Genomic DNA, 25,037 nt, shown 5'->3' with positions numbered 1-25,037 from the left:
TTTAATAATCACCGCCATCACAATGCGGCCGCAATCAAGCAGCCTGCAACATTAAGCTCTATCAACTGCGCAACATGGTAAGCAGCAAGCCGCTGCGAGAGGGTACAGCGCACCTAAGTCTTACCAAGTACAGTGAGCGAAATTTCCCGCGTTGCTACTCCCGCATCGTTGACTGCTGTGCAGGCGTAAACTCCCGCATCCTCCTCACTAGTCGCATTCAGCATCAGCAATTCGCTGCCATTAAACGCCTCCAAGGGATGTCCGTCCTTGGACCAGGACATCACCGGAGCCGGTGTCCCCAGGGCAGAACATTCAAGAGTGGTCGTGTCGCCCAGGACCGTAGTCCGATGAGTTTCAGTGCCGGCGATCTGCGGTGCCTCTGCGTGAATGTAAATACTAGCTGGCTGTCAAGGACAACGTCTTTATCCCTGAAATAATAGAATGTTCAGAAAGCAATGCACAATTATTTCGCAAAATAAGCACATTTTACTGCGTTACTCATGTATGTTGTAATTATGATATCATGTGCATATTCGTCCTGTGAGCGTCGTATTCTGCCAATGTAAGGGTCTTCAAGGACCCAGTCAAGCTGCCTAGAGCAAATTTTAGCCCTCAAGACAATTCAGAATTTTCTGGTGACATAAACTATTGATTGACTGATTGATTGACCGATTGATTGATGTGGCTAGTTCAAGTGCGAATGCAATGACAGCTTCTTCCAGTGGTGTGCTGCTAGATGTAGTTTTCTTGTCAAGGTTCTTCAAGTAGCGCCTAAGCAGGCCATGCATGTACATGGTGGTTCTCGCTACGGTCCATGTCCCCGCATGCCACCCTCGAGACATCCAAGCACACCGCTTGTCACCGAAAGCGATGCTTTACCTAAGTGATCACGTCGATGAGCTGCGTATTCTGCTTGAACCGTTGTGTTCTCTGTCACACATTCCTCCCGACGTAAAGTTACGGCAGGATGAGCGCGGCTTATCTGAGGGTAACAAGCGAAACCTAAAAGAGGGTAACAAGCGAAATGACAAGGATAGCACAAATGCCAGAATACTGGCTACGGCAAGCTTTCATTAGGTCAAGAGATTACAGACTTAATACTGCACATCGAGTGACTTCCTACGCATAGTGCACTAAGTTAATAAGGTGGAAATTAGTTCACACATACCCAAGACGGTGACATTGTAAGCGATCCGTACTGCACCACCAAGGTTGCGGGCTTCGCAAAGGTAGTGTCCCGCATGATGATGCTGTGCTGTGCTGACGTGTAGCCATTTGCCACGTACTGATGTGAGTGATTCACGAGGCACTGGAAATCCATCATGGTGCCATGTGAAGCTCGGTAGCGGAATGCCGTCGACGTTGCAGGCCAGAGAAAAAGGGTGTTTGGCAAGCACCAACAAGTTAGTGGGAACGTCCTCATCTCTGGCTGCCTCGAAAGTGTCATTCACGATGTGGGGAGGCACTGCGCAATGCGAAAGGGGACGGTTCATACTGCAGGGTTGAATGAACGAGGTAAAACAATGATTGCAGACCCTGGAATTTCAATTCCAGTTTATTAGGAATCGCTACGAAGTATCCAACAAACCGTAATAAAGTCACTCTTTACCGCAGTAAAGAATGAAGTTAACGTATGGGCTTAATCTTCAGTATGGTCAAGTAAAGCCAACGTAAAATATTATGAATGAAAGCATTAACAAACTGTTTTTGTAGTACTGCACTGATTAAGAATTGGGGTTATATTTGCAATAGGCTCCAATTTTTAATAAATAAATAAGGCGATCTAACTGAGTATCAAAGAAAAGGTAAATCGCTGCATCGATCCATAGAGCAGAGATTTACTGAGAGTATTTGTTGCGAAATTTTTGTACGTTCCTATGCAAGCTTAAGCTAGTGAGAGAAATCTGCTTCTAGGGCGTTTACTGTAATAAAGTGGACAGTAGTACACTCTTTCCTGCTTTAACAATCTCGCTCACGAAACGAATTCACAGTATACGTTCTCACAGTAGAGCTTCTTCAGAAGCCTTCCACAACAGCCGAGACTACTGACCGACCACGTCGACGTAGTACTCAACGACTGCCGTGCCGCCCTTGTTGGTGGCTGCGCAGATATATGGCCCCGTGTCACCCACTTCTACTGCGATGATGTTGAGCGTGCTCCGTCCGCTCTCTGTGGACACAAACACCCTGGGCATCTGGTCAACATCGGTGATCGGAATATGAGGGACGAGCGCGGCAGCCTCTTCTGGAGCCCTTGGAACCGGGATGCCGTTCCTCAGCCACTTAATCTCTGGCCGTGGACTGCCTGACGCTGTGCAACGGAGCGACGCGTTGTGGCCGGCCACCGCCTGCACAGTGACATCGGCAGCATCGGCACGCTCCACCGTAGGTGGTGCTGCGACAAATTGTGTACCGTGTAAACCGAATGTTATGGAATTTATTGTTACTATTTACAAATACTGATGTCTCGATTTGGAGAGAAAGCAGGAATGGGTGCAGATTTTAGTACAAAGAACGAAAGAACGAAGGGTGAGATTATAAAAACAGACTAAATGTGATATTATTGCATTACTACTCAAAGAACTCTTCATGAGGGTTGGGTACAGATATTAGTACAAACAACAACAGAACAAACGCTAAGATTATACAAAATAGAATAAACTGTAATATCGTTAGGTAGTCGCTCAACGAACTCTTCATAAAGCAATGCTTGAAGCGATCCATCGAAGTTGTTCCAAATTTCAAGCGTGAGTGGAAAAAGAAGAAAACTTCAAAGGGTCAATGTATGTCATGAAAGGACTAATGTTTAGTATATTTTATTAATATTATTAGAAGCAAAAACTAAAAACTAAAGAGCAAAAGACAAGGTGGTTACCGACTCTAGAAAGAACACAATCTGCTCTTGGCTCAATGAAAAGGGGATGAGAAAGACGCGAATAAAAAAATAACCAGAGATATTTTTGACAAGATCTTTTGCACAGAGACAGTACTAGTATCATTAGTATATGGTATCACTTTACCTGAAAAGGGGAGCAGGCGGGGCGGGCTGCGTCGCCCTCCTCTTTTCCCTCCTCCTCACCCTGCCTTCCCCTTCCCACCCCTTACTATATTATACTATACAAGACAGCTCCACAAATGTGAACCTGGGGAGGTGCGAAGCATCGGTGTTTCCCATAGGAACATGTCAATAGCAATGAGAGAACAGCCCCTCATTACTACAGACAGTGTCCATCGGAGAAACAAGAGTTTTTCCTGAGACAACGCGCCATCTTACTTGCCACTCGGAGAAGCGCACGTGGCGTTGTCTCTCGCGGGTGAGCGCGCGTTCTCGCGAGCTTTCCCTGAGCGAACGCGCCCTCCTATTTGCCGCTTCCTTTACCGTGATGGGCGACGACAGGAGACACCGTGACGGGCTACGACGACAGGAGACGCCGACAGCGGAACACATAAGGTGCTTCGAACCTAAGATATAACAGAATATGATGGCCTCTTATAAGACTCAAGGGTGACTTGCGTTCCTTACACTGTTCAATGTCGGCGATACTGCAAGCGTAACATCGAGGTAGAATTTTCAGGTGACACAATTTTTTGAGAAGTTTCTACCAGAATGCACCAAATTATATTGCATGCTGTTTTCTAATGATTACAATTTTCTAAGGTGTAGAGTAGCATTTTCGACTCGGTAGCCAGCGCAGAGAGAGTGCCGGTGAAATGACGAAGAACAAGAGTAGCTGCCGAGCTTCAAGGGGCATCGTTAGCAAAGAAAGCAAGCCCAAAAGGGAACGACTAGCTTATTTCTTGAAATTACCACTGTTAACAGCTGCGAGCACATGTATTTATGTCACATATATCAGTGATCTGCCTCAACATGGTCTATAGCTGAAAGATCGAAATCAACTTACGCCAAAAGTACTTGCGCCAAACGACAGTACTGTATTAAATAAACTAAGTATTCGCATAGGGTTTGCACATTCTCACGGAAGAGTGAAATCGCTCATACTTTGCAGACGCAATTGTCTAATAACTCCCTAAATTCAAATATTATATGTACTTGCGTTGCTACTGCCTAGTACAGTAGAACCCCGCTGATACGTTTTTGAAGGGACCGTAGGAAATAAACGTAAGAGACGGGAAACGTAAGAGCCGAAAAACAGGAAAAACGGCAAAATATTTAGTGGTACAGAATTTTATTTCAATTCTTACGAGCAGCACGAAAATTGGCGCGCTCAGCCGCGATCTAGTCGATGGATAGAAACGCGGAGCTTAGGACGGCCTTATCCACAGAAATGTAATCAACGTATGTGATTTTTTTAACACCAACAGCTGTAGGCATGAAAGAACTAGGCACACGCAATCACGACTGGCGCGGCGAGTCCGACCGCCAACCGCACGCACGACCATGCGAGCTCCAACCAGCTCGAACTCCTCCCGTTCTCGGACAAATAACGATGATGATGAGTCTACGCCAACGCGATGGCAGAAGTGAATGCCAATCTCGAAGGCCTTGCTTTCGCAAGAAATTACGTCATACACGCCATGTTCGTGCAATGCAAATCTCAGAGGCTATGCTTTTGTCAATAGTAAATGCCAATCTCGAAGGCCTTGCTTTCGCGAGCAGTTACGTCATAGACGCCATCTTTGCAATTTGCATCTCGAAGGCCATGCTTTTGTTTGCATCAATTGAAAGATTCTGTTGCTTGCGCCTCTCTGCGGCTAATATTACGGTCAAACGAGGCCAAGCTGCGTGAAAATGCACCATGGCCGTTCTCTTTGGTAGTCACTCGGTCGGCTCCGGGCGCACTTCGCGACGTATCATACGGGAACGGTCCGACAGTTACGACGTAACAGCGGGGTTCCCAATACATTGTATCCTATGGGAGCTATGCCGGGACCGGCGGAAAACGACGTAACAGCCGGGAAAACGCAGCAGTGAGGAACGTAACAGCGGGGTTCTACTGTAGTGATACAGTCATTGATAAGCAGTAACTCGAAATAAAATAAAAAAGAAACGTTCAGTAGGCCGCACCATTTACCTACGACACTAAGCACGACAGATCTTTCCTGGCTGCCAGCCTCGTTTTCAGCAACACAGACGTAGCAACCCTCGTGATCCGACGTGACGCCGTCAGTAAAGTCCAGAAACGGTCCACTTCCAACGCGGAGCCTGGCGAGTCCGTGGGAGTCTGTCTTGAACCACGATACAGTGGGTGCTGGCACACCGCTTGCCTCACATGCTAGCCTGGCTGGGTGACCCCTTACCGCTACCACTGGACCTGGATCGACTGGTGACCGAATGCTCGGAGGCACTGCAGAAAAATTGGTCGTGTAATATTATGCAAGGTGACTTGCATGGATGCGTTACAAAAACTGTAGAAAAACACTAGGCCTTTTCTTTTCTCAAATTACAACTGCTACAACTCTGTATCAGAATCAATTCACTCTAATGGGGGTAAAAATGTACAGTCCAAAAGGAACCTATTATGCCTGAAGCTTTGACATCTACTGTTGAATCACAAATTCATCCTGCTTTTTGTACTGTAATTAACAACCCAAACGAGTGATCATAATAGTCTTTTAACCTTGACTTTTAAGAATCCCGGAGCTAATATCGATTCCCCCGAGCAGTTGCAGAATGGAACGAGCTTTCAATTCGCAACCCTATCGAAACTTCCACATCTGCTGTATAGCTTTCTGTACCCTTGTGGAGACCGTCCCTCAATTCGTTTTCTCTCCCCTCTAAGAGTCAATAGCCCATTAGCCTCAACACGACGGACGAGCATTCTCTTAGCAGTGTACAGGAAAATTGCCCCCAGTTTTAGACTGACCAGTTCTCCCAATTATAGGTTTCGTTATACATGAACTCCCATCGCTCTCCCTTTGACAATTTGGTGTGAAGCAATGACCCCAACACTGAGGTGCTTCCACCGCCACGCGATGAACCAGTCTTTAATTACGAATAAGTGACAGTGCTACAGTGGCTAGAATACTAGTAACAGTGCACTCTGCTCTAGAGCTGTCAGCAGGCGCATTTCACGACTGTGCTAAACCTAGCTACCAACACGCTTGACGCACGAGTTGCTGAGTATGCTACATCCATTTCTGCTTCGAACATTTTTATGCTTCTTCCACATTTAACATGTGTTCTCTGCAGCAGGCATATTTCAAACACGCATCAATGTCTGTTTTCGGATTTCTCCCACTTCCTGTTTTGGGTATTGCACTAGTAATTAAATAAGTAAGTGAATGAATCAATTAGCAAAGCAATATTCATTGCAAGTATTCCGTGCATATAAGTATGTATTCGGTGCATGGAGCCTTCGTGCCATTATTCAATGCAAATGCCTAGGGCCAAGGCAGTTCCTTTGCAAGCATGTTATTTACAAGACCGCCTTTAGATTTTAGAACCTCTTGAAAAAAAAATGATACATGACGAGTATCACATGGTTATGGGACATGCCCTAATGGGTGATTCTGAATTAATTTTGCGCACCTGTAAGTTAAACAATGTGCATGTACAGTCGAACCCACTTATAACGATCCCACATATAACGATCTATCGGTTATAACGACCATATTTGGGTGCACTTACGATTTTCCTATGCTAACCATTGAAGCTGCGTCCAGATATAGCGAACATTTTCAAAGCCTCCTACTTTTACAACGACACTTCGGACACGTCGCGGTAAAAACATGGCGCATACTAAAGCGAAAAAAAATTTGACATGCCTTCTAAAGCGTGACAGGGGCGCGCGCGATCGCGCGTGCCCCGCTCCAGTTTTACGCGCGATTAAGATACCCAGATCGGCGAGCACCGCACGCAGGTTTCGGATGCTGCGAGCGAGGTTGCTCACTTACCAGGCATTTCTTCAGTGATAGAATGGCATGAGGGAAAAAAATAGTAGGCAGCATGAAGCCTTTGCGGTCAGCTTTCGCACGGTAACCTTTCCTGACGCCGTTCTCTGCTGCTACGACCGCCTGCGATGAACCAAACAATGCCTTGGAATGCAAGAAGGCATAAATGCAAGAAGTGATAACCGCGATAGCTTTCCATCGCGAAAAGGTTCACTGCGTCCCGGAACTCGTCGACGCCACAATGTGCCGCGAAAAGTCGTCCATCTTTTTGGTAACGGCAGAGACCGGTCGATCGGTGATTACGACTTCCGCGCGATTGCGGCGATGCCTTCGATGAACGTGAAATTATGCCTTATAGCCGACAACCTTATCACAGTCATCTGTAGATACTCGGCTTTGCGTGTGGCGCACGCTGTACACTGCGGATTGACGGCGGTACGAGCGCGCCATGCTGCCGTTTTGCAAGTTCGCCGCCGCCGCGTCGTGCAAGACCGCTTTTTTTCTAAGTGCGCGTCACTTCGTAGAAACGAAAGTAGCTCGCTGTTGTTGAGCGGCGCGGGCACCGAGAAACGTCGATGTTTGACTAGGTGACAACTGAAGTGCACCGCACATCGTCGTGCAGGGCCGCGAGAGCATCGCGGAGACAGAGTGGGCGTTGCTTGGAAAATGCTTGTTTTCGCCGCGTTGAACGAAGAGGCTAGTCGCCGCACCCGTGCACGGTCCGGAGTGAAGCAAGCACGAAGAACGTACAAACGCACGCATACGGCATACAGCAAGCGGCCCGGCAGTGACTCCACGACCCGAGTAGGCAATGCGCTGCACGCAACTAGCCAGGGATGATCGGCTCCACGTCGCGGTACCGCGCTTCGGTGAAACGGTGTCAGCTCATTGCAAAGGCGGTTAATTCACTCGTGAGCACGCAGCGGGCGTTGCTTTACGATGCGAAAAGGCTTAGCTTTTCACCGAAGGGGTTGTTAGCACTTTAATAAAAGTGCACAAAGAAAAAAAAACGGCTTGGCCACTAAGCGCATGTTTTTAAGGGCGAGTCCCATATACAACGAACTACTGATATAACGACCACTTTTCGCGGCACTTTCGAGTTCGTTATAAACGGGTTCGACTGTATATCTAATCATATGGTTGTGTTTGCACTTCTCCTTATCAAAATACGGCAGCTTTGGCCGGAAGTCCTCATGATGAGCATTGCTACTCCTTGGCAGCGAATCTTCCAAGACAGGTTTACCCTCTTTAGCCGCAATACCACGCGCACACGCAATTACACCGCCAGTGCCTTATAGCCGTCGAGCTGGGGCGCACCCCTAATAAATCTGTGCATAACAATGTGGCGGTTCCTTGGACGCAATGTTCACCACATCTTTAGGACAACAGCCTTCGTCAACAACCACCTCCATAAGCTCGAATGACTCGGATAAGAAATGAAGGCAGCGTCCTCCTCAGCTCTGAATGAGCTTTTTCAGAATACCTATGTAACTACAATGAGCTCTCAAGAGGTAATGGGAAACCAGGTAAAGAACGTCAACTAAAATATTAGAAGGAAACTTATGAAATGCTAAAATTAAATGGCGTAATGTGCCGTGGGAAAATACTCAGAAATGAAAGTCCTCAACCAAGATAAACCTCGAAGCAAGAACTACTTTGGGAATTCACCGTGTACAGTAAGTGTGACGTTGACTTCTGCTGTTCCCGCTTCGCTCAGTGCCACGCATGTGAAACTTCCCGCATCGTGCAGCCGTGCCGGTACGATGGTCAGTGTGCCGTCGCTAGACAGCTGCATCGAGGGGCCCGGGTAGATACGGCGACGGCCTTCCCGGTACCAGATACGCCGGGGCTCGGGAACTCCGGTCGCTGGGCATGGCAGCTGCACCTCCTCACCCTCCAAGACACTCACGTCAGTGCGCAACGCCGTGATGTTGAAACCTGGGCGCACTGGGTACAGGTAAAGTTCACTATGATTAACTAGTATCCGCTGCAACGTTAGGGACAGCGTGCTTTCTGATGATAATGCATTTGCCTTGTTGGCATTGAAGTGCATTCGTTTCAAGCCTGTAGGAATTATACCTCACAAATACGTGCATGCGGCTCAACTGCATCGTGTGGGAGAGCAAAACACAGATACACAAAGAATCGCTGTCAGAAGCAGGCAGAAACATTATGGTCTCTCTAGCACGCGAGTAAGCTAACGCTGAAATTCTGCTGCAACTATCAGTTTCTGGGGTCAAGAATTTGACGGACTCCCGGGCGTCCCATCTAGTAGCATTGTAGGAGGCATTGTAAAGTGTTAAAACTGAATGCCGACAACAAATGTTCCCATTTCAAAATGTTAACAGCGCAAGAACGATTAGGAAGGGACGAGACAACAAAGGTAAAGAGCGCTGACTTCCAACTAGTCTTTATTTCGATACGAAGTGCATATATACAAGGCAAGGGAGAGGGCGCTAGACAAGAAAAGAAAGAAAAGGATGTACAGGTACTGCCATCGTTGCCTCATCATCTCCAATACAGCGCGCATATCACCACGTGTGCCCTAATCGTTCTTGCGCTGTTAACATTTTGAAATGAATCCACACCAACTTGCCCAAGCGTCAACCCTTGCAAATGTTCCCCTCTGGAAATCGAAGCGTATTTGTTTGATTTGTTTGTAGTTCAGGTCAGCACTCAATTTCAACTTCTTAAACTCGCCCTTTCTTATGAGACATTCGGTTGAAAAACATTAAAGCTCCACAAAGGAAGTACTTTATGCTCTCGCTATAACAGGTGCGCGTGCTTCAAGAGGTTATCTCTCAGTTTTTCTTTTGATCTGATGGCAGCACACAGCGCAATTTCGCCTCAGCGTGTATATGACCTACCATACAGGCACACCTACACATTCCACACTTGCAGGATGGCAAGTCTCAAAGACCGGCTGCTGTATTTACATTTTTTTGCAATTTCCTTAACTAAATGAATTGCCGTATTTCGAAAGTGAAGGCGGAGTGCACGAAGGACAACAGCCTTTTAACTTAACAAAGGACAACAGCACTTTTAATTCTGATACTAGTCCGTGGAAGTTTCGAGAATTGTGCCACGAAACACCTTCGCATTCTTTGCAGTTTTGCTTAACATTTAGTTTGGGCGAATCATGCATACTATGGAATGCCAATTTTTGGTGCAGATAAGGTTCTGTATGCGGATAAGAACCACCGCAACGTGCACTTGAATATGTGTAGGCTGTCACACAAAAGAAAGCAACCTACCCAGGACAACGAGGATGAAGTCCTTCTCGGCCACCCCCGCGTCATTGGACGCCTGACACACATAATGCCCAGCATCCTCCGCACTCGCATTCAGCAGCTTAAGAAAAGGCCCTTCATCGGGAAGCTGCGGGAATAAAGCGTTGAGGTCGCATATATAATACATTGTTGCAGTGGTCACTCATTGCAGAAGCAGCAGTCATTTTGTAAAGTTGGATCAAGCATGTTTCTAAAATAGGGTCTGTTAACTACAGTGGCATCCAAGAGAATTTTAATCCAGGACTGCAATTTTTTTTGAAAAGGGCAAGACACGGAAACAGCTGATTCTCACCCATACCCATCAATTGTTTTGCTAGACATTGCCTACTTCAGACATTTGTTAAACGTCACTGCAACGAGCTAGCGTTACATATTAGACAGCATTTTCGAACAGGAAGAAAATAGCATGTTAAGAGGCTGGTCGAATTTCAACACTTAAAAAAAAGGCGAGAAGGTATTAGTAGCGTGACGATATCCCTGCGGTGTTATAACAGATTTTTCTGCGCCAAAACGCTCACAGAGCAAGCACGATTCAATAAGGCGTCATTAAAGTGTTTATTACCACGGAGTTCCTTTGTAATAATGCCCTTCATCAGAATATGTTTAGGCTTACATCAGCACAGAAGCCTCTCTCTACTAGCGCTGCAATGCGCTTGGATAATTGCAAGTTGTAGTCTCAAATATTATCCGACTTAAGTAATTTTCGTAACTATTCAAGATGGTGCAGCACGCGAAGACTGGTTTACAACCATTGCGGGCTGCACCACCTTCAGAATTTACAAGAATTGCCTCACGTGTGAAATATTTGACGCTCACACAATTAACCAGGAGATATATCAACCGTGTCACCGTCTCATTCGTTGACCTGCTAGATGAAAGCTTGCGTACCTTGAATGAAATATAGTGCTCTAAAGCTTTGTTCATGCATGCACATATCCATCAAGTATATGTTCTCAGTGTCTTTCTATTTAAACGCTCTAATGATAATCTGCGCTCGTGTTGGTGCCACCTCTTCTCGTGTCTCAGTGCAGTTTGCGCTTAATTCAAGCGTACCACCATTCCCAGCTAAGTGCCCGTACGAACTAATGCCTCAGGAATGTTTGTCTCAATCTGCTGTAGATGGCCCGGCAGTTCGCAAGGCCATTTTGAAATCACACTAGCACGGATCAAGGAGCTTGTTGGATTTGAGAAATTATAAGAAAGTGTGAATTATAAGATTTTTTAACTGCTTACAAAGTCATCCTGTAGGTTCTGTCCAGTGGTAACATGTGAGCAAGCACGGATTCTTATTCACCATCAAACCTGGAACCCCGGCTGAGTCCTTCCATTTTACTGGGAAGTATTTGGCAGCCCAAATGTTGTTAAGAGTGCGAGTAGCGTCATTTACGTGTAAGCGGGGAGCTTCTTGATCATGAAATACATGACCCTACCCGCTTCAGGCAGGCATATATAGAAGATTTTCAATTCTTTTTCCAGCGAAGGATTGGGGACGGTATTGACCTCGGCCTCTGTTGTATCAAGCAAAATCTTTCCATGGTAAACAAACAAGGGCAAAAAAACAAAAACACAGTAAAACAGGCAATACACAGCGGTGCCATCTAAGTAAAATTCAATTTCCTTGTCATGTACATTCAACCGTAAAAGTGTAGAGACCATGTGAAAGCGTGGCCAACAGTCTATTCGAGATGTTCCGGCTACATAGGCGGCGATCGACAGTAGCGAAAGGGCCAAAACGCATCCCTCCCCTAATCATCAGGTTACTTTCTCATGGGGCACAAACATTCCCCTATCTTCTCTATCGTTAACTCAACGCGCCCTTCGGCAGGCGTGGCTACCTGCTAATGTCTCAATAGCAGCATATCACTGTAACTGTTATCAATCACAATACTTCGCACAAACTGATATCTACCCAACAGCACACTGCTCAAGGTACACTGTGATTGTTGTGATCCTGCAATCGAAGCACAAGTGCGACGACCATCCTGCTGATGAGTGTTCGGTGTGAAAACATGAACTAACAATGCGCTGCGTGGCAGCAGAATATTGGTATGCCAGTGAATAACAACAACTATTTCCAGCCTAGCGCTCCGGTCAACGGCAAGTGGCACACACCTAGGTTACCCGGACATGCTGTACAGCACGCAGTTGCAAGGTCCCTGAATTTTGCGGTTGACTGTACCTGACACTCAAGAAATACAAACTTGTGCTTCGGCGGACTGAATGCCTTTTCAGCCCTTCAGGCATTATTTACAACCAGATGCTGTGACCACAACGCCTCCTTAGAATTTCAGCTGGTGCAATGCAGTTATTTTTCTTATCTACTCAAAAACATTATCCAGCCCGAAAACGTATAGTATGCCCAAAAAGACCATCAATGGGCGTGTCTATGTCTCCTCGACGCTCACGCTTTCCATTCGGATGTGTGTGGGATTCGCAAAAAATGAAAGACAACAAAGGGGCTGATAACGCAGCAGAAATCACCGGTATTGAATGCGCCTAGCAAAACAGCACAGCCGAGACACTTGCTCTTGGCTGCGCATAGCGCGCATGCGCACACTCTTGACCATTTCTCCGATGTGCCCCGTTGTACGGCGCCGTTTACTTAAAGATTACTTAAAGATATGTCGAAGTAAACAGCGCAGCAGACGGCGCTCGCAGTTCTGTGTGCTTTCTGGGCTTGCGCATCGTCGGCAGATCTCGTTCCCTTTCGAGAATATTAGACACTACCATAAACCGAGCTCAGCGCTCGCGCGATACCGTTAAAAATTTGCAAGGGTGTATACTTCGACTTGACCATCACAATCATTGTAACATGTGAACAGCGAATGTTGCATTTGCCGAAGTCTTCCGGCGCTCCTCAAGCGCCGGATTTCGTTTTTGTGCGCAAAGAAACGTCAGGTTTTTTCGAGCTGCAGGGCTTTAGACAATGGCTTTTCTTTGTCTTAAAAACTGATATGACATCGTCTTCCCCTTATAAAAATATAATTAGACATTAATAATAATATCTGGGGTTTAACGTCCCAAAACCACGACATGATTATGAGAGACGCCATAGTGGAGGGCTCCGGAAATTTCGACCGCCTGGGGTTCTTTAACGTGCACCTAAATCTAAGTACACGGGCCTCAAACATTTTCGCCTCCATCTAAAATGCAGTCGCCGCGGTCGGGATTCGATCCCGCGACCTTCGGGTCAGCAGTCGAGCGCCATAACCACTAGTATAATTAGACAGTCAATAGACTGTCTAAACCAAATTTTAGACAGTCTAAAGGCTGTCTACATATATTTTTGTGCGGGTCTCCGGGGCTAAAAACTCGCCGTTGACAATAGCCGCTAAACTTCTCCATTAAGAAGCTAAGTAGCGATTTGTAATTAACCAGCCGAATAATTAGCACGCCCTTGGTCCTTCCTGGCAACCGCCGCAGCTCGCAGTTTACTTTCAAAGAAGTTTCATTTTTTTTCTTGGTGTTTTACGTTGCAAAATCACGATATCATTAGGTGGGACGCCATAGTGGAGGGCGCCGGCAATTTCGACTACTTGAGGTTCTTCTTGCACCTCAGTCTAAGGACACAGTCGTCTATCATTTCGCCTCCATCGTAATGCGGCCGCGCCACACACACACACACACACACACACACACACACACACACACACACACACACACACACACACCACACACACACACACACACACGCGCACGCACGCACGCACGCACGCACGCACGCACACACACACACACACACACACACACACACACACACACAGAGATATATATATATATTGTAGCGAAGCGTTGGAAGTCTGTAATGGGTCGCCCTCTCGAGCGCTTTCTAGTGGGTCGTCCCCTTCGGCTCTTCTCGGACAGCACGCTCCTCGCGCTCAGAGTCCGCGCTCTGTCTTGACTGTCGCCGTTGTGCTTCGTCGACTATAGTGCCGTCAATAAACGCCTTTATAATATATATATATATATATATATATAACGCGCAAATATATATAGTTCAGAAGGAAACTTTTTTCCGTAGCGCGTGACCGCGGACGCGAACCAGCGACCCTTCGCCGCGGCACGCTCAGGTGCTCAGCCACACATGCATACACCCTTAGGCAGAATAACGGCGAGCAGAGATAATATCTGGGGTTTAACGTCCCAAAACCACCATATGATTATGAGAGACGCCGTAGTGTAGGGCTCCGGAAATTTCGACCACCTGGGGTTCTTCAACGTGCACCTAAATCTAAGTACACGGGCCTCAAACATTTTCGCCTCCATCGAAAATGTTGCCGCCGCGGCCGGGATTCGATCCCGCGACCTGCGGGTCATCAGTCGAGCGCCATAACCACTAGAGCACTGCACGGGCCGGATTTAACGGCCCGGGCCCGCTTCATGAAGCCCGAGCCCAGCGCGGGCCCGTGGTTCCAAGCGCGGGCCCGGCCCGGGCCCGGGCGTACTTGACCGTACCCAGCCCGGCCCGGGCCCGTCGTTCCAAGCCCGGGCCGGACCCGGGCCCGGGCGTTCATTACTAAACTTTCATGACCAGGCCCGACCCGGGCCCGCTAGAGGATATTAGTTGTTGATGATGATTAATAATGATGCCGTGCGCTTTGTAGCGGGAGATCGGACGGAAAATCCGGTGTGTACATGCATCGAAATGTCGCTTTGCCCGCGGTGGTAGCTCAGCGGTTAAGCTGTTTCGCTGTTAAGTCCTAGGACGCGGGTGCGATTCCCGCGGCCACGGCGGCCGCAATTTGAAGGGGGCGAAATGCAAGAACACCCGTGTATATAATTATCTTTGAGGTGCACGTAATACCAAGGAATATAAATGAAATGTACCGTATCTGTCAACCTCGAATAAAAGACCGAAATCTTTATTCCTCCCATGGGAACAACCGTGATCTGGCCCACTGTTAGTGCTGCTTATATATATATATATATATATATATATATATATATATATATATATATATATATATGATCTGGCGTGTTTATAAGGAAACCCACCACGATGTACTTGTTACTTTTTGACAAAGTCTGGTCCAGCAGACAAAACGTTAGTGAAAATACAGTGCCAATCTATATCTATACCGGTGAAAAAAAATAGCACTTCAACTGTTTTTTTATTTTTATTGCTAAGCTTTACTAAGAGCCAGCTCTTTGCACGTGTCACTTCAGCTTGGCACAGTATACCTTAGACCATGCAATGCATAACATTCGCGTGTGCTCGAAGGCCCGACATACGCCTTTTAATGAGCGGGTCCGAGTCCGGCCCGGCCCGCAGCCTCAAGCCCGGGCCCGGCCCAGGCCCGCGACTTCAAGCCCGGGCCCGGCCCGGGCCCGCACTTTCAAGCCCGAGCCCAGCCCGGGCCCGCCGGAAAACGCTTCGGACGGCCCGGCCCGCGGGCCGGGCCGGGCCCGGGCTTTCGGGCCGGCCCGGGCCCGTGCAGTGCTCTAAATAACCACTAGACCACCGTGGCGGGGCTGCGAGCTATTTATATACACCATCCTTCTCGGAAGCGAAGACTACGCCCCTTGTCGTCACCACGCCCACTTCAGAAACGTAACACGACGTCAGCGATTACGTTGTCGGCGCGCAGCCAACGACCGAGCAAGGCTTCCCCTACATGTCATTCGTGGTAGAGCGGCGCGGTGAAGAAGCGCGGTGCCATGGATGCGAGGTAAACAAATATGCCACGGCACATGCGCCCTTCCCCTAGCGGTAAAGTAGCGAGACACCTTTTGATCTCAGAGCCTTTCGTTCAGGCAAAATCGCTTGTCCTGGTAGTCTCGGACCTCTACCAAAACGACAGAGCGCAGCACCGGGAAATGAAAATGCAGACTGCACAGCCAAAAGGGCCATAACTGCATCACCGCAGGGCCAAGGTGCCGTTTCGTAGTGAAAAGGAATTACGAAATCGGTGCTGCGTGATGTTGCCCATGGGCAAGATACGTGACTGCACCGGCGAAAAGGACTGGTCCAGAGAGGGGCGGGGAAATTGTTTTTCGAAATGAAACGCGTGCGCGGCACGCAACGCTGTGATATTCGCAAAATATGATCGCCGCGGCCTTCTGCATGAATTAGGGAACTTGTGTGGGACGAGGAAAAACAAAGTCGTGGCGTGCAAACATAATGGCACACACGCCCGTAAAACTGCAGAAATAAAACTAACTCGGAAATTATATTCAAGGTGTCTGCCGTAGCGTGCGTCTGCGTGCTCTGAAACAACATCGCGGTTCTGTCCGCGTTGGTGCCATCCTCAATCTTGTTTACCTGTGCTCCGTGATCCTAGTACTCTACAGCATCACTGTAAAAACCGAGACTTCATTCGGTTCGACACCCTGGTGCTGACGTGATTTCATGCGGCTTCCTCCAGCCAGATGAGCGAGTTGCACAAATGAACGATTTTCATAGCTGCGGAGTCACGTACGTCAGTGCAGAAGCCGCACTAATGAGTCGTATTGTAACAAGTCCGGAGATATCAGCAGTTGTTAAGCATGGCGCTCACCTTATTTTCATACAGCGACCAAGAGACGACTGGTTCCGGAATTCCGCGAGGGAAGCACTCCAGCGTCACGCTACCGCCTTCCACGACGTAGATCTCCTCCGCGTCTGGTTCCTCAAAATATGGAGGCACTGAAATACACAAGAAGCGATCGAGGTTGGTAGCCGTGCCAACACTATCCGGAGCTCTGTCACACTGACTCTTGTAAGCGTCTTGTAAGGAACAAGTCGTTACACAGCATACACTTGCAATAATGAATTCCTCCGCCATTCAGGGAAGAAATATTCGCTCATAAGAATTGTTTTTTCATACGTATGAAATGTGTTTTACACCGTCTGTCTCTAGGTGTGGGCTTTGCCTTGTGTCTGTTCGTATTTTCTGATCACTTCTAGTAACTTATCCGTAACATTCAATGATTTATCAGCACCGTGCAGCATATATACTGCATACAACAGAAACTATTGTGATTGCCTTTTTTTTCTTCTGAGTAATTTGTTCTCTGTCTGCTTTAATGCATCTCGGCAATTGTTACAAAGGAACATCTACAAAAGTGCGCGCAGTGTTACTTCGCTATTAGTGTCCTGTTATTTATTCATTAACTATGAAATGTTCACACAGGCAGTTGTGTTCTTTTTAAGCACGAAATGACTTTAGCGCCCGCTGTCGGTGGCCTTCAGGTAACGTAGAGCCAAAAGCCAGCAGCGTTATCCGGGCGCTCAAACGAGACATCCCGGCATCGCTGCGAGAACAATATGGCGATCACACGGGCAACCAGCCGAATTTTTTTAAAATGCGGTCTTTGGTCGCTAACCCTCTTTACAGGACCGCCTTACATAGTCTAGTTACAGCCCAAAGAATTAACGGTAAAATTGCACCTGATTTCTTCTCTTTGTTTCTTCGCACTATCACTGAATGCGTCACTTCTAGTACGCTGAAGTTTTATTGCAATTTACAATAACAATGCTCCAAAGGCAGATATAGGATACCACACACATGCTCTTTTAAACGCCAACGCCACGCCTGCGTTCCCTAAAACGGGGCACAGCCTGAGATAATTGTGAAGGCAACGGTTTCACGGCCCGGATTGCCGCCTCCTTCGAGATATCTGCAATCTGAGGCGCGCCACACAACGTCTCGCCTCAGATTGCAGCTAGTATCATCTCCAACTAATTTGCCTTGCCGGTAGCCATTTCATTATTGCATCTACTCTCGGTTACGGGAGAGCCAGCCGCCCTTTTTTTTTTTTTTTTGCAGCAATATAACGTGCGTAATCTATGATTACAGCGGTAGTCACAAATTAGTCGCACTTTTTCACTATAAGTGTGCTGTAAACAACTATGATAAAAAGTTATGAAAGATGCTAGGTCGTGGGACACCATGCAAGGAATCATTAAATTAGATTTTTGTTTATCGGTTACTTGAGCAGGGGGATAAGAAAGCTGGATACGCGTGTAACGGGCTTGGTACACAAAAATGGAAAAAGAAGCGCGTGTGCCGATATCTTGGTTTCGGCACGAAAAACCGAGCAATCATTATCAGTCGACTCTGTGGAGCCCACTTTTGTGGCAAGTAGCAATCCGGATTGCACCGCTGATGCCAATTAAGGAGCTACGAGAAGGGCGCGTGCTCATGTTTGACCGCTATGCGAGACATCTGTTCTAAACTAACGTATAAGCTTGGGTGAGTTGGTGCTTCATTCTTGGGACAGCGCAAAGAACACGGGATGCAAACGAGTGGATGGGACAAGGCGCCACTTACGACTGAGGCCCATTGAGCGAAATAATACAATAATAAGTAAAATATCGCGGCGATAAACGAAATAAAAGAGACGTAAAGTGAAAAATACGACCACTTTTCGTCACGTACGATTAGCAGGTAGGTCAGCGATGTCATGGTCAGTTAACAGCACAGCGGAGATGTTGCACGTGCCTTCGTGATCTTATCTCATGCATTTCAACGATTTCGTGCGTTATTTGGTTGTTGCTGCTCTGATAACGGTACAATTTTTAAAGTTGGGATAACACACACACACACTCTACAATGTATCCCGAGGAGCCCGTTGCTAGCTCTTTCCACGTTCTGGCGATGCGCGCACAATCTGTCGGTGAGACATCTTCTGCCTGTCCTACACATTGTTTTCCGCCGTACAACGGTAATGCGTACACCACGCCTTCTGAGCAGGCCACAAGGAACGTGCGATCTGTATTGCCTTTGGCCTTGAGAGTATCAATAAATGAATCGAAATGAAATTATGCTTTTTTTTTCGCCCGGACCAATCTTCACGGAGCCCATATTAACTTTCTTACAAAGTTTTAACAGTTATAAGGGGCCGACAATATTACATTTACATTCGGTCGTTCGTCAATCACTTCCAATTTATGTGAGAGCTTGTGAATATATGAGATGGCGATGACTTTCTTTATGTTTATTTCTTTCTAAGCGTTCTGCCTAAGTCATTCACGTGCTTCAAAATACTCTCACCAACAAAAGCTAGTAATTGTAAAAAATAGCCAAAAGCTTTCAGCCGAGTTATCTGGCCGTCCAAATTAGCACGCAATAAAGGAATGCAAGATTTATTGAGTGCATTGAGAAACGTAATGCTATGCCCTCATCTTTTTTCTATTTCCATGCAACCGGGCCGGTTACACGTGTAACCAGTGCGTTGAGCGCGCCGTGCCGAAAATTCCCGATTATTTTAGATTGTGCTAATAATGTTGAGCGCGCAAAGCGAACAGTAGAGTTCATTGTGGAACTAACTCGGCCACCAAAGTTAAGGCTGCAATCTGCGATGCCACATGCATAAATGCCGGCTCGCCTTACCGTTGATCAGATTACCGAAAACTGACGTCCGTGCTTGCCGCTTTCGCTGCACTTTGAGGGCTACTTCTTTTACTGCACACACGTTCACCCAATAAATAGCATCATCATTACCGGCTGCGTTTCGGTTTCTTCACCGTCAGAGCCACGTGACAATAGCTTAACTATACCTCGCTTTATAAGTTTTGATTTGAAAAACTGTAAGGAACGATCCGTTTAAAACATCGTGGCCCTGATAAGCCCAACAGACGCGACCAACAGAAAAATGCAGTCGAATGTCAATGAATGTAATACTGTTATCGGTCACCGTTTCATGGGTAGCATAAATTTTTGCATATGAGCGATTAAAAATGTCAACTTGAGAGCATCAGAACACAGCCCTATCCACGCATTCTTTCTTAGTACCAATGGGCACAAGGTAGCCATCGACGTACCTGAACGTCTTTACTACTTCACAATGCGGGAGGAAACAGGCGATATCCCTGTCTAGGGAAGCTAGAAACGAATCACTGAGTACCGGAGTGAGGCAACATCCGATTAACTCACCTTTCTACTGTAGGTATATGTTCCCATTCCAAGGCGAAATTGTACAATCAAGATACAGAGCAAGCAGCTAGCAGCTAGAAGTTAGAAGCATCTGTGGCGCCTACCGAATTCTGAAACATTTCCAGATCACGGTAAAAGCTAACAACGGACACATCAGTACACTGTAGGTGTTATCCTGAGTTTCATAATTGTACCGTTATTCATAAAAGTAATAAATAACGCGGGAAATTGGCGAAGCGTATGAGATCAAATGCCACAAAAACACATGCGTCAGTTTCCCCTCTGTTCTGTTAAAGGGGTCATGAATCAACCCTCGTGCTTGGTGGAAAAACACATACAGGGGAAAGCAGACGCTGCTCTGAAAAGCTCAGTCAGATCTTGCAGTTGTGCACGGCAAGGGCAGTTCACAAGCGGAGCGCGAGATTCCCACTTCCCATTATCATTTTTCCCAGTTCAAATGGCGAGAATTGTAAACTGTGTTCAGGCTTGTGTTCACTGCAAATGCAGCAGCAAAGAGCTTTTTCCCCTAAGAGATGGATCGGAGCAGCACATATTCCGAAGTATTGCGATGAGTGTAGCATTGCTTCTGTATACCAGCCCACTTCTTCCAGCTCGATAAGTGACTGAAAAGTTCTGCTGAATTCCATGAAAACGGAGAAAGCGCTATTCGTTCTACTGAAAAGCACGACCGTGTTCTGACAGGCAATGGTCTGAACCACCGTAGCGGTAAAACACAGAATACAATCACTCAATCGATGGTTACGTGGAAAAGCGGTTCAAGACCCATTTAACTGACAGCGACATCGCTTACATCACTGCTATTCGTACATGACCAACAGTGGTAATATTTTTCACTTTGCGTTCTTTTCTTTTTCCTCCTTTGCTGTCGCGGTCTTTTACATGTATACTGTATTCTTTTGCGCAATAAAGCGTAGTTGTAAGTAGCGTCTTATCCCATCCACTCGTATACGTCCTGTATCTTTGCGCTGTATCCTATAGAGTGTTCTAAGCGTCGTCACTGCAGCAAATGCACCATTTGTTCAACTAAACGAGTGACTATTGTCTCTGATACCAATATACATCATTGATATTGCTTTTGTGCAATCTTTCATGAGACTGGACCAAGGTGTGTGATGACAAATACTGCGGTTGTTGCGTTGTTTCAGAACGCACAGTGCAGTCAGACCAAAGGTACAAGGAGCAAGAAGCCGCTGAGAAGTAATCTCTATAGATTCTCATCACCGCAATGCTATATACTATGCCAGGAATCGCCAAAGCCCGCTCACCCAGGACATCTAGAAAGGTGGTAAAGCTCGCTTCACCCGCCGCATTGACGGCCGTGCAGGTGTAGTAACCAGCGTCTTCAGGCTGCACATGGCTCACCCGGAGCTCGCTTGCGTCTGCCGTGGCCAGTGCCAAGTTTGCGGGAAGCCGGTCCGGTGCCAGCGAGCGGCCATCCTGGCGCCAGGTAGTGGACACCGCCGACCGCTGCTGCTCGTCGTTGATGAGGAACGGACAGCGGATGATGACGTCGTCACCTTGCCTTGCCATCAGCACGTCGGTGGTGCCCGTCTTGGCGCCGAAATCTGGCGGCTCTGGCCGCACGAGAATGAAACGAGCGATGCGTTCAACATTCCTGTTTATCCAAAGCAATACGCTCATACAAATGCCGCACATTTATTCTTGAGCTTTCTGCGCCTTGCAGGTCATACATACAGAAACAGAAATACGTGCAGAAATTTAGAGGAATGTGGACAGTTACGCTTGAATGCAAGTGTGTCGACAGCGGCAGCAATTTACCCTCTAGTCGTCTTTTTTTTCTCCTATATGAGAAAGAATTGCAGTGCTGCCATTCATAAAGTATTAAGCACTGCGGTGTTAACCACGATGACACTTAGTAGCGTCGAGAAAGACTAGACGAAGTGCCTTGTGAAGAAATTACTGTCATTTTATCCCTTTCGCCAATATAGTCAAAAAGGTCCCTGATAGAATAACGAGGTAGAAAAGTTATAACGCGCAAGAGAAATTGAAGTACTAGTATGGAGGAATAGTGCTTGAGGGACCTTGCAATGTACCTTATAGCTTTCGAATAAATATTCCTCAAATTTATTATATAATGAACAATTCGCTTAATAAAACATAATTAGGTTGAAGTAGGCAACAGGTAGCACCCCAAGCAGCTGGTATTATAACATATAGATAGGGCTCCGTGTTTTCGCTTTTATCTGAAAAAATCCGATAAACATTCACCGGCGAAATTTTTGACAATTCGGATTTATCCGATAGACTCCGATTTTAAGGGCCAATATGACCTGGTTCCGTTCTTTATCGAAAGGTCAAGTTCTAAGCGCTCATTGATACATCTTCTATTTGAATGACTTAAAGTTCACCGCGCGTAGCTGTACTAGGCGACGTAGCTGTATTGTGCTCCGGCTCAGGGTCTTACATACAAAAGCTTCACAAGGACTTGCAACTCCTACCCCGAATTCAATGCGCTTCACTTCAAAGATCCGTGCCACCTACTCAACAACGCTCTGGAGGATGGAATCACGACAAGCTTTTAACGTAGTTCACGATTTTGTTGTGCACTTTCCTGCCCTGTTAAAGTCGTTGCGGGAGCTGCGCCATCAGTTTGGTCTTGTTTGATGGCCATGGGCATGTCCGTCAAGTCGCTGAAAACGGTATGTAGTCGAGGTGGTTCTCTTTTTATGAAGATCTAGAAGATATTTTGGACTACTGGCGCGCCATTTTGTCTTTCTTGAAAAGCGACGACGCCAAGGGAATGAAATGTGAGAAACTCAAGAGTCTTATTTCATTGTCTTAAACTGTACACGACTTGCTCGTTAAAATGAGGTTTCTGAAGACCAATTCGTGTGCCGTGCTCTCAATCATTAAGGAACTTGAGGCAGAGAATACCCTGGTACACCAAGTTTATCCCATACTGGGGGTTCGTTTGCACGAACTCATCAGTCAATGGCGTGATCCAACCGAGGTATTCGCATCAGATGTCACAAGTCTGTTGGACCTCCTAGATGAGACTGACCGCTTAACGACTGTCGCAGACATTCACGGATACTAAGCTACTGTCACCGAAAAGTGGAGACAGACATCTGAGAGGAACCTGTGCGATGAACTGCAGTAAACCAAAGAATCGTTTTGGTACTGTGTTCAAATTGTGAATCCAAATGTGAAGCAGCTGCCCTGCGTGTTCGAAACCTATGCGCCTATTTTTCAATTAGTGCTTCTTGAAACTGACGACACGAGCCAGCTCCTTAGTGATTTTGCGAACTATCAGTGCTATTAAATATGTAACATTGTTGAACCCCTGTCGTTTTGGAGACTTCACAATGTCCAGTGGCCAGTGCTTTCTCGCGGCGCGGTGCGTCTTCTGGCGCTTCCTGTTTCTAGTGCTAACGTTGAAAGGGCATTTTCAAAGCTCAGAGTCGTCAGTCGAAAGGCGCGCGCTTCGATCACTGACAGCAACCTCGCAAAGTATGTTTGCGTGTTTTACAATAAGCTTTAAGCATAAGGTTGTTATACGCACAAATACAGGTGTTATGTGTTCAAGTATTTCGCTTGTGCGTATGTTTTTATGCAGTCAAACCTTCTAGAAATAAAATGTGCTTCATGTGTTTTGATGTTTTAGTATTCAGATATGAATTGATCTAAGATTTTGGGGGTTACAGAATAATGCAAAACTCCGAATTTTGAAGAATTGGGGATTTACGAAAAGTAAACTCCGATAAACGCCGAAGTTCCTCCAAAAATATAAACTCCGTTAAACACCCGCCGACTTTCAAGAAAAATTAACACCGAAAACACGGAGCCCTACATATAGAGCTTTACAGGCTTCTTGCGATAGGGCGTAGTCATGGGATTCTGAAAAACAATAAACAATGTAACGTTGTTGGCACTTATAAATGATCCTCAATGTGCAGTTTAGGTCCACATCACCTTGTATGCTCTGGTGCTCGTGCGGAGTGAGTGTGCACTCCTCCCCAATGTACCTTCCCTAAGCATTGACACAGATCAGCACTCTCGCGATGAAAGCTATCCTGAATAGTGCCACATTTTCTAATGACGTCTTTTTGAGGCAATCAGAGAGGCTCCATAGCAAGCAACCCCAGCTGTAGGTCGATCCCAGCGCAGAAGGTTGCGAACACTAATATGTTCGAAGTAGCAGCCCGCGGCTATCGTCGCTCTGAATCATCACACACGCGCTGACGAGCCCACGACAAATAATACGAAGCGATGCTTCAAGGACGCAAACATGCGACGAACCAAGCCAGACGATGGGAGTGAGAGTGTTGACAGGCATGGCCGCCAGTCGACGACGCGATGAAAACACTCAGATGATCGACGACCTCTTTGCTAGCGCATCGTCACTGAGTCCATGAGGGTCTGAACACGTCGCAGTAGTGTCGATGTAGTGGGGTGCAGATTGTCGCGTTGAGCCTTCTTACGCTCTTTTCCCTCGAAATAAAGTAACTTCCAGGCGACGGACGCCATTCATATTTGGCGAAAAGAAAGAATAACTATGCATACCGAGCATTCGAATGAACGGTATACCCCGAGCTTCAAATTTTATGTCAATGCTAAGCGTTTCTTTTCTTGAAGTACAGCGCAACTTAAGATCTTGCAGAGGTGCGTTTCACGGGAATACAAAGCGATGAGAAATCGTCGAACAGGGGATCTGTCTGAACCCAACGTTTTGACAGGTGGACTTGTCTTGGTCAGTTAATACGTAATAAATGTCGTCAACATAGACGACATATTTATTATGTGGGAAAATGCCATAACTCCCCTAAACACATTGATTGACCGTTTTGACAACTCCGACCCTAGTATTAAATTTACGATGCACAATTCTTCCAGTGAAATTAACTTCCTCGACATGACAGTACCCATTGAAAGTGGAAAATAAAAACGACGCTCTACAGAAAGCCACCACATAGCCAACAATACCTACATTAAGCTATAGTCATCACCCGCGACCCTGCAAGCAAGAAATATTTGTTGTACAGGTGAGGCGTATAAG

At 46.7% G+C, this 25,037-nt stretch overlaps 1 protein-coding gene across 1 annotated transcript; it reads right to left on the bottom strand.

Moving 5' to 3' along the window:
• Window positions 1–113: 113 nt before the first annotated feature.
• Window positions 114–24,317, bottom strand: LOC119396201 (hemicentin-1). Its single transcript, XM_049417684.1, has 9 exons — window positions 24,281–24,317; window positions 21,286–21,594; window positions 16,640–16,767; window positions 10,107–10,230; window positions 8,521–8,799; window positions 5,034–5,306; window positions 2,051–2,395; window positions 1,169–1,465; window positions 114–379 (listed from the first exon to the last, which is right to left on the bottom strand). The coding sequence occupies exons 1-9, from the start codon at window positions 24,315–24,317 to the stop codon at window positions 114–116; spliced, it is 2,058 nt and encodes a 685-aa protein (XP_049273641.1).
• Window positions 24,318–25,037: the final 720 nt, after the last annotated feature.

This window comes from Rhipicephalus sanguineus, chromosome 1, assembly GCF_013339695.2.
Source record: "Rhipicephalus sanguineus isolate Rsan-2018 chromosome 1, BIME_Rsan_1.4, whole genome shotgun sequence".
Taxonomy (NCBI): Eukaryota; Metazoa; Arthropoda; class Arachnida; order Ixodida; family Ixodidae; genus Rhipicephalus; species Rhipicephalus sanguineus.
This window is presented reverse-complemented; position numbering and strand designations above follow the sequence as displayed.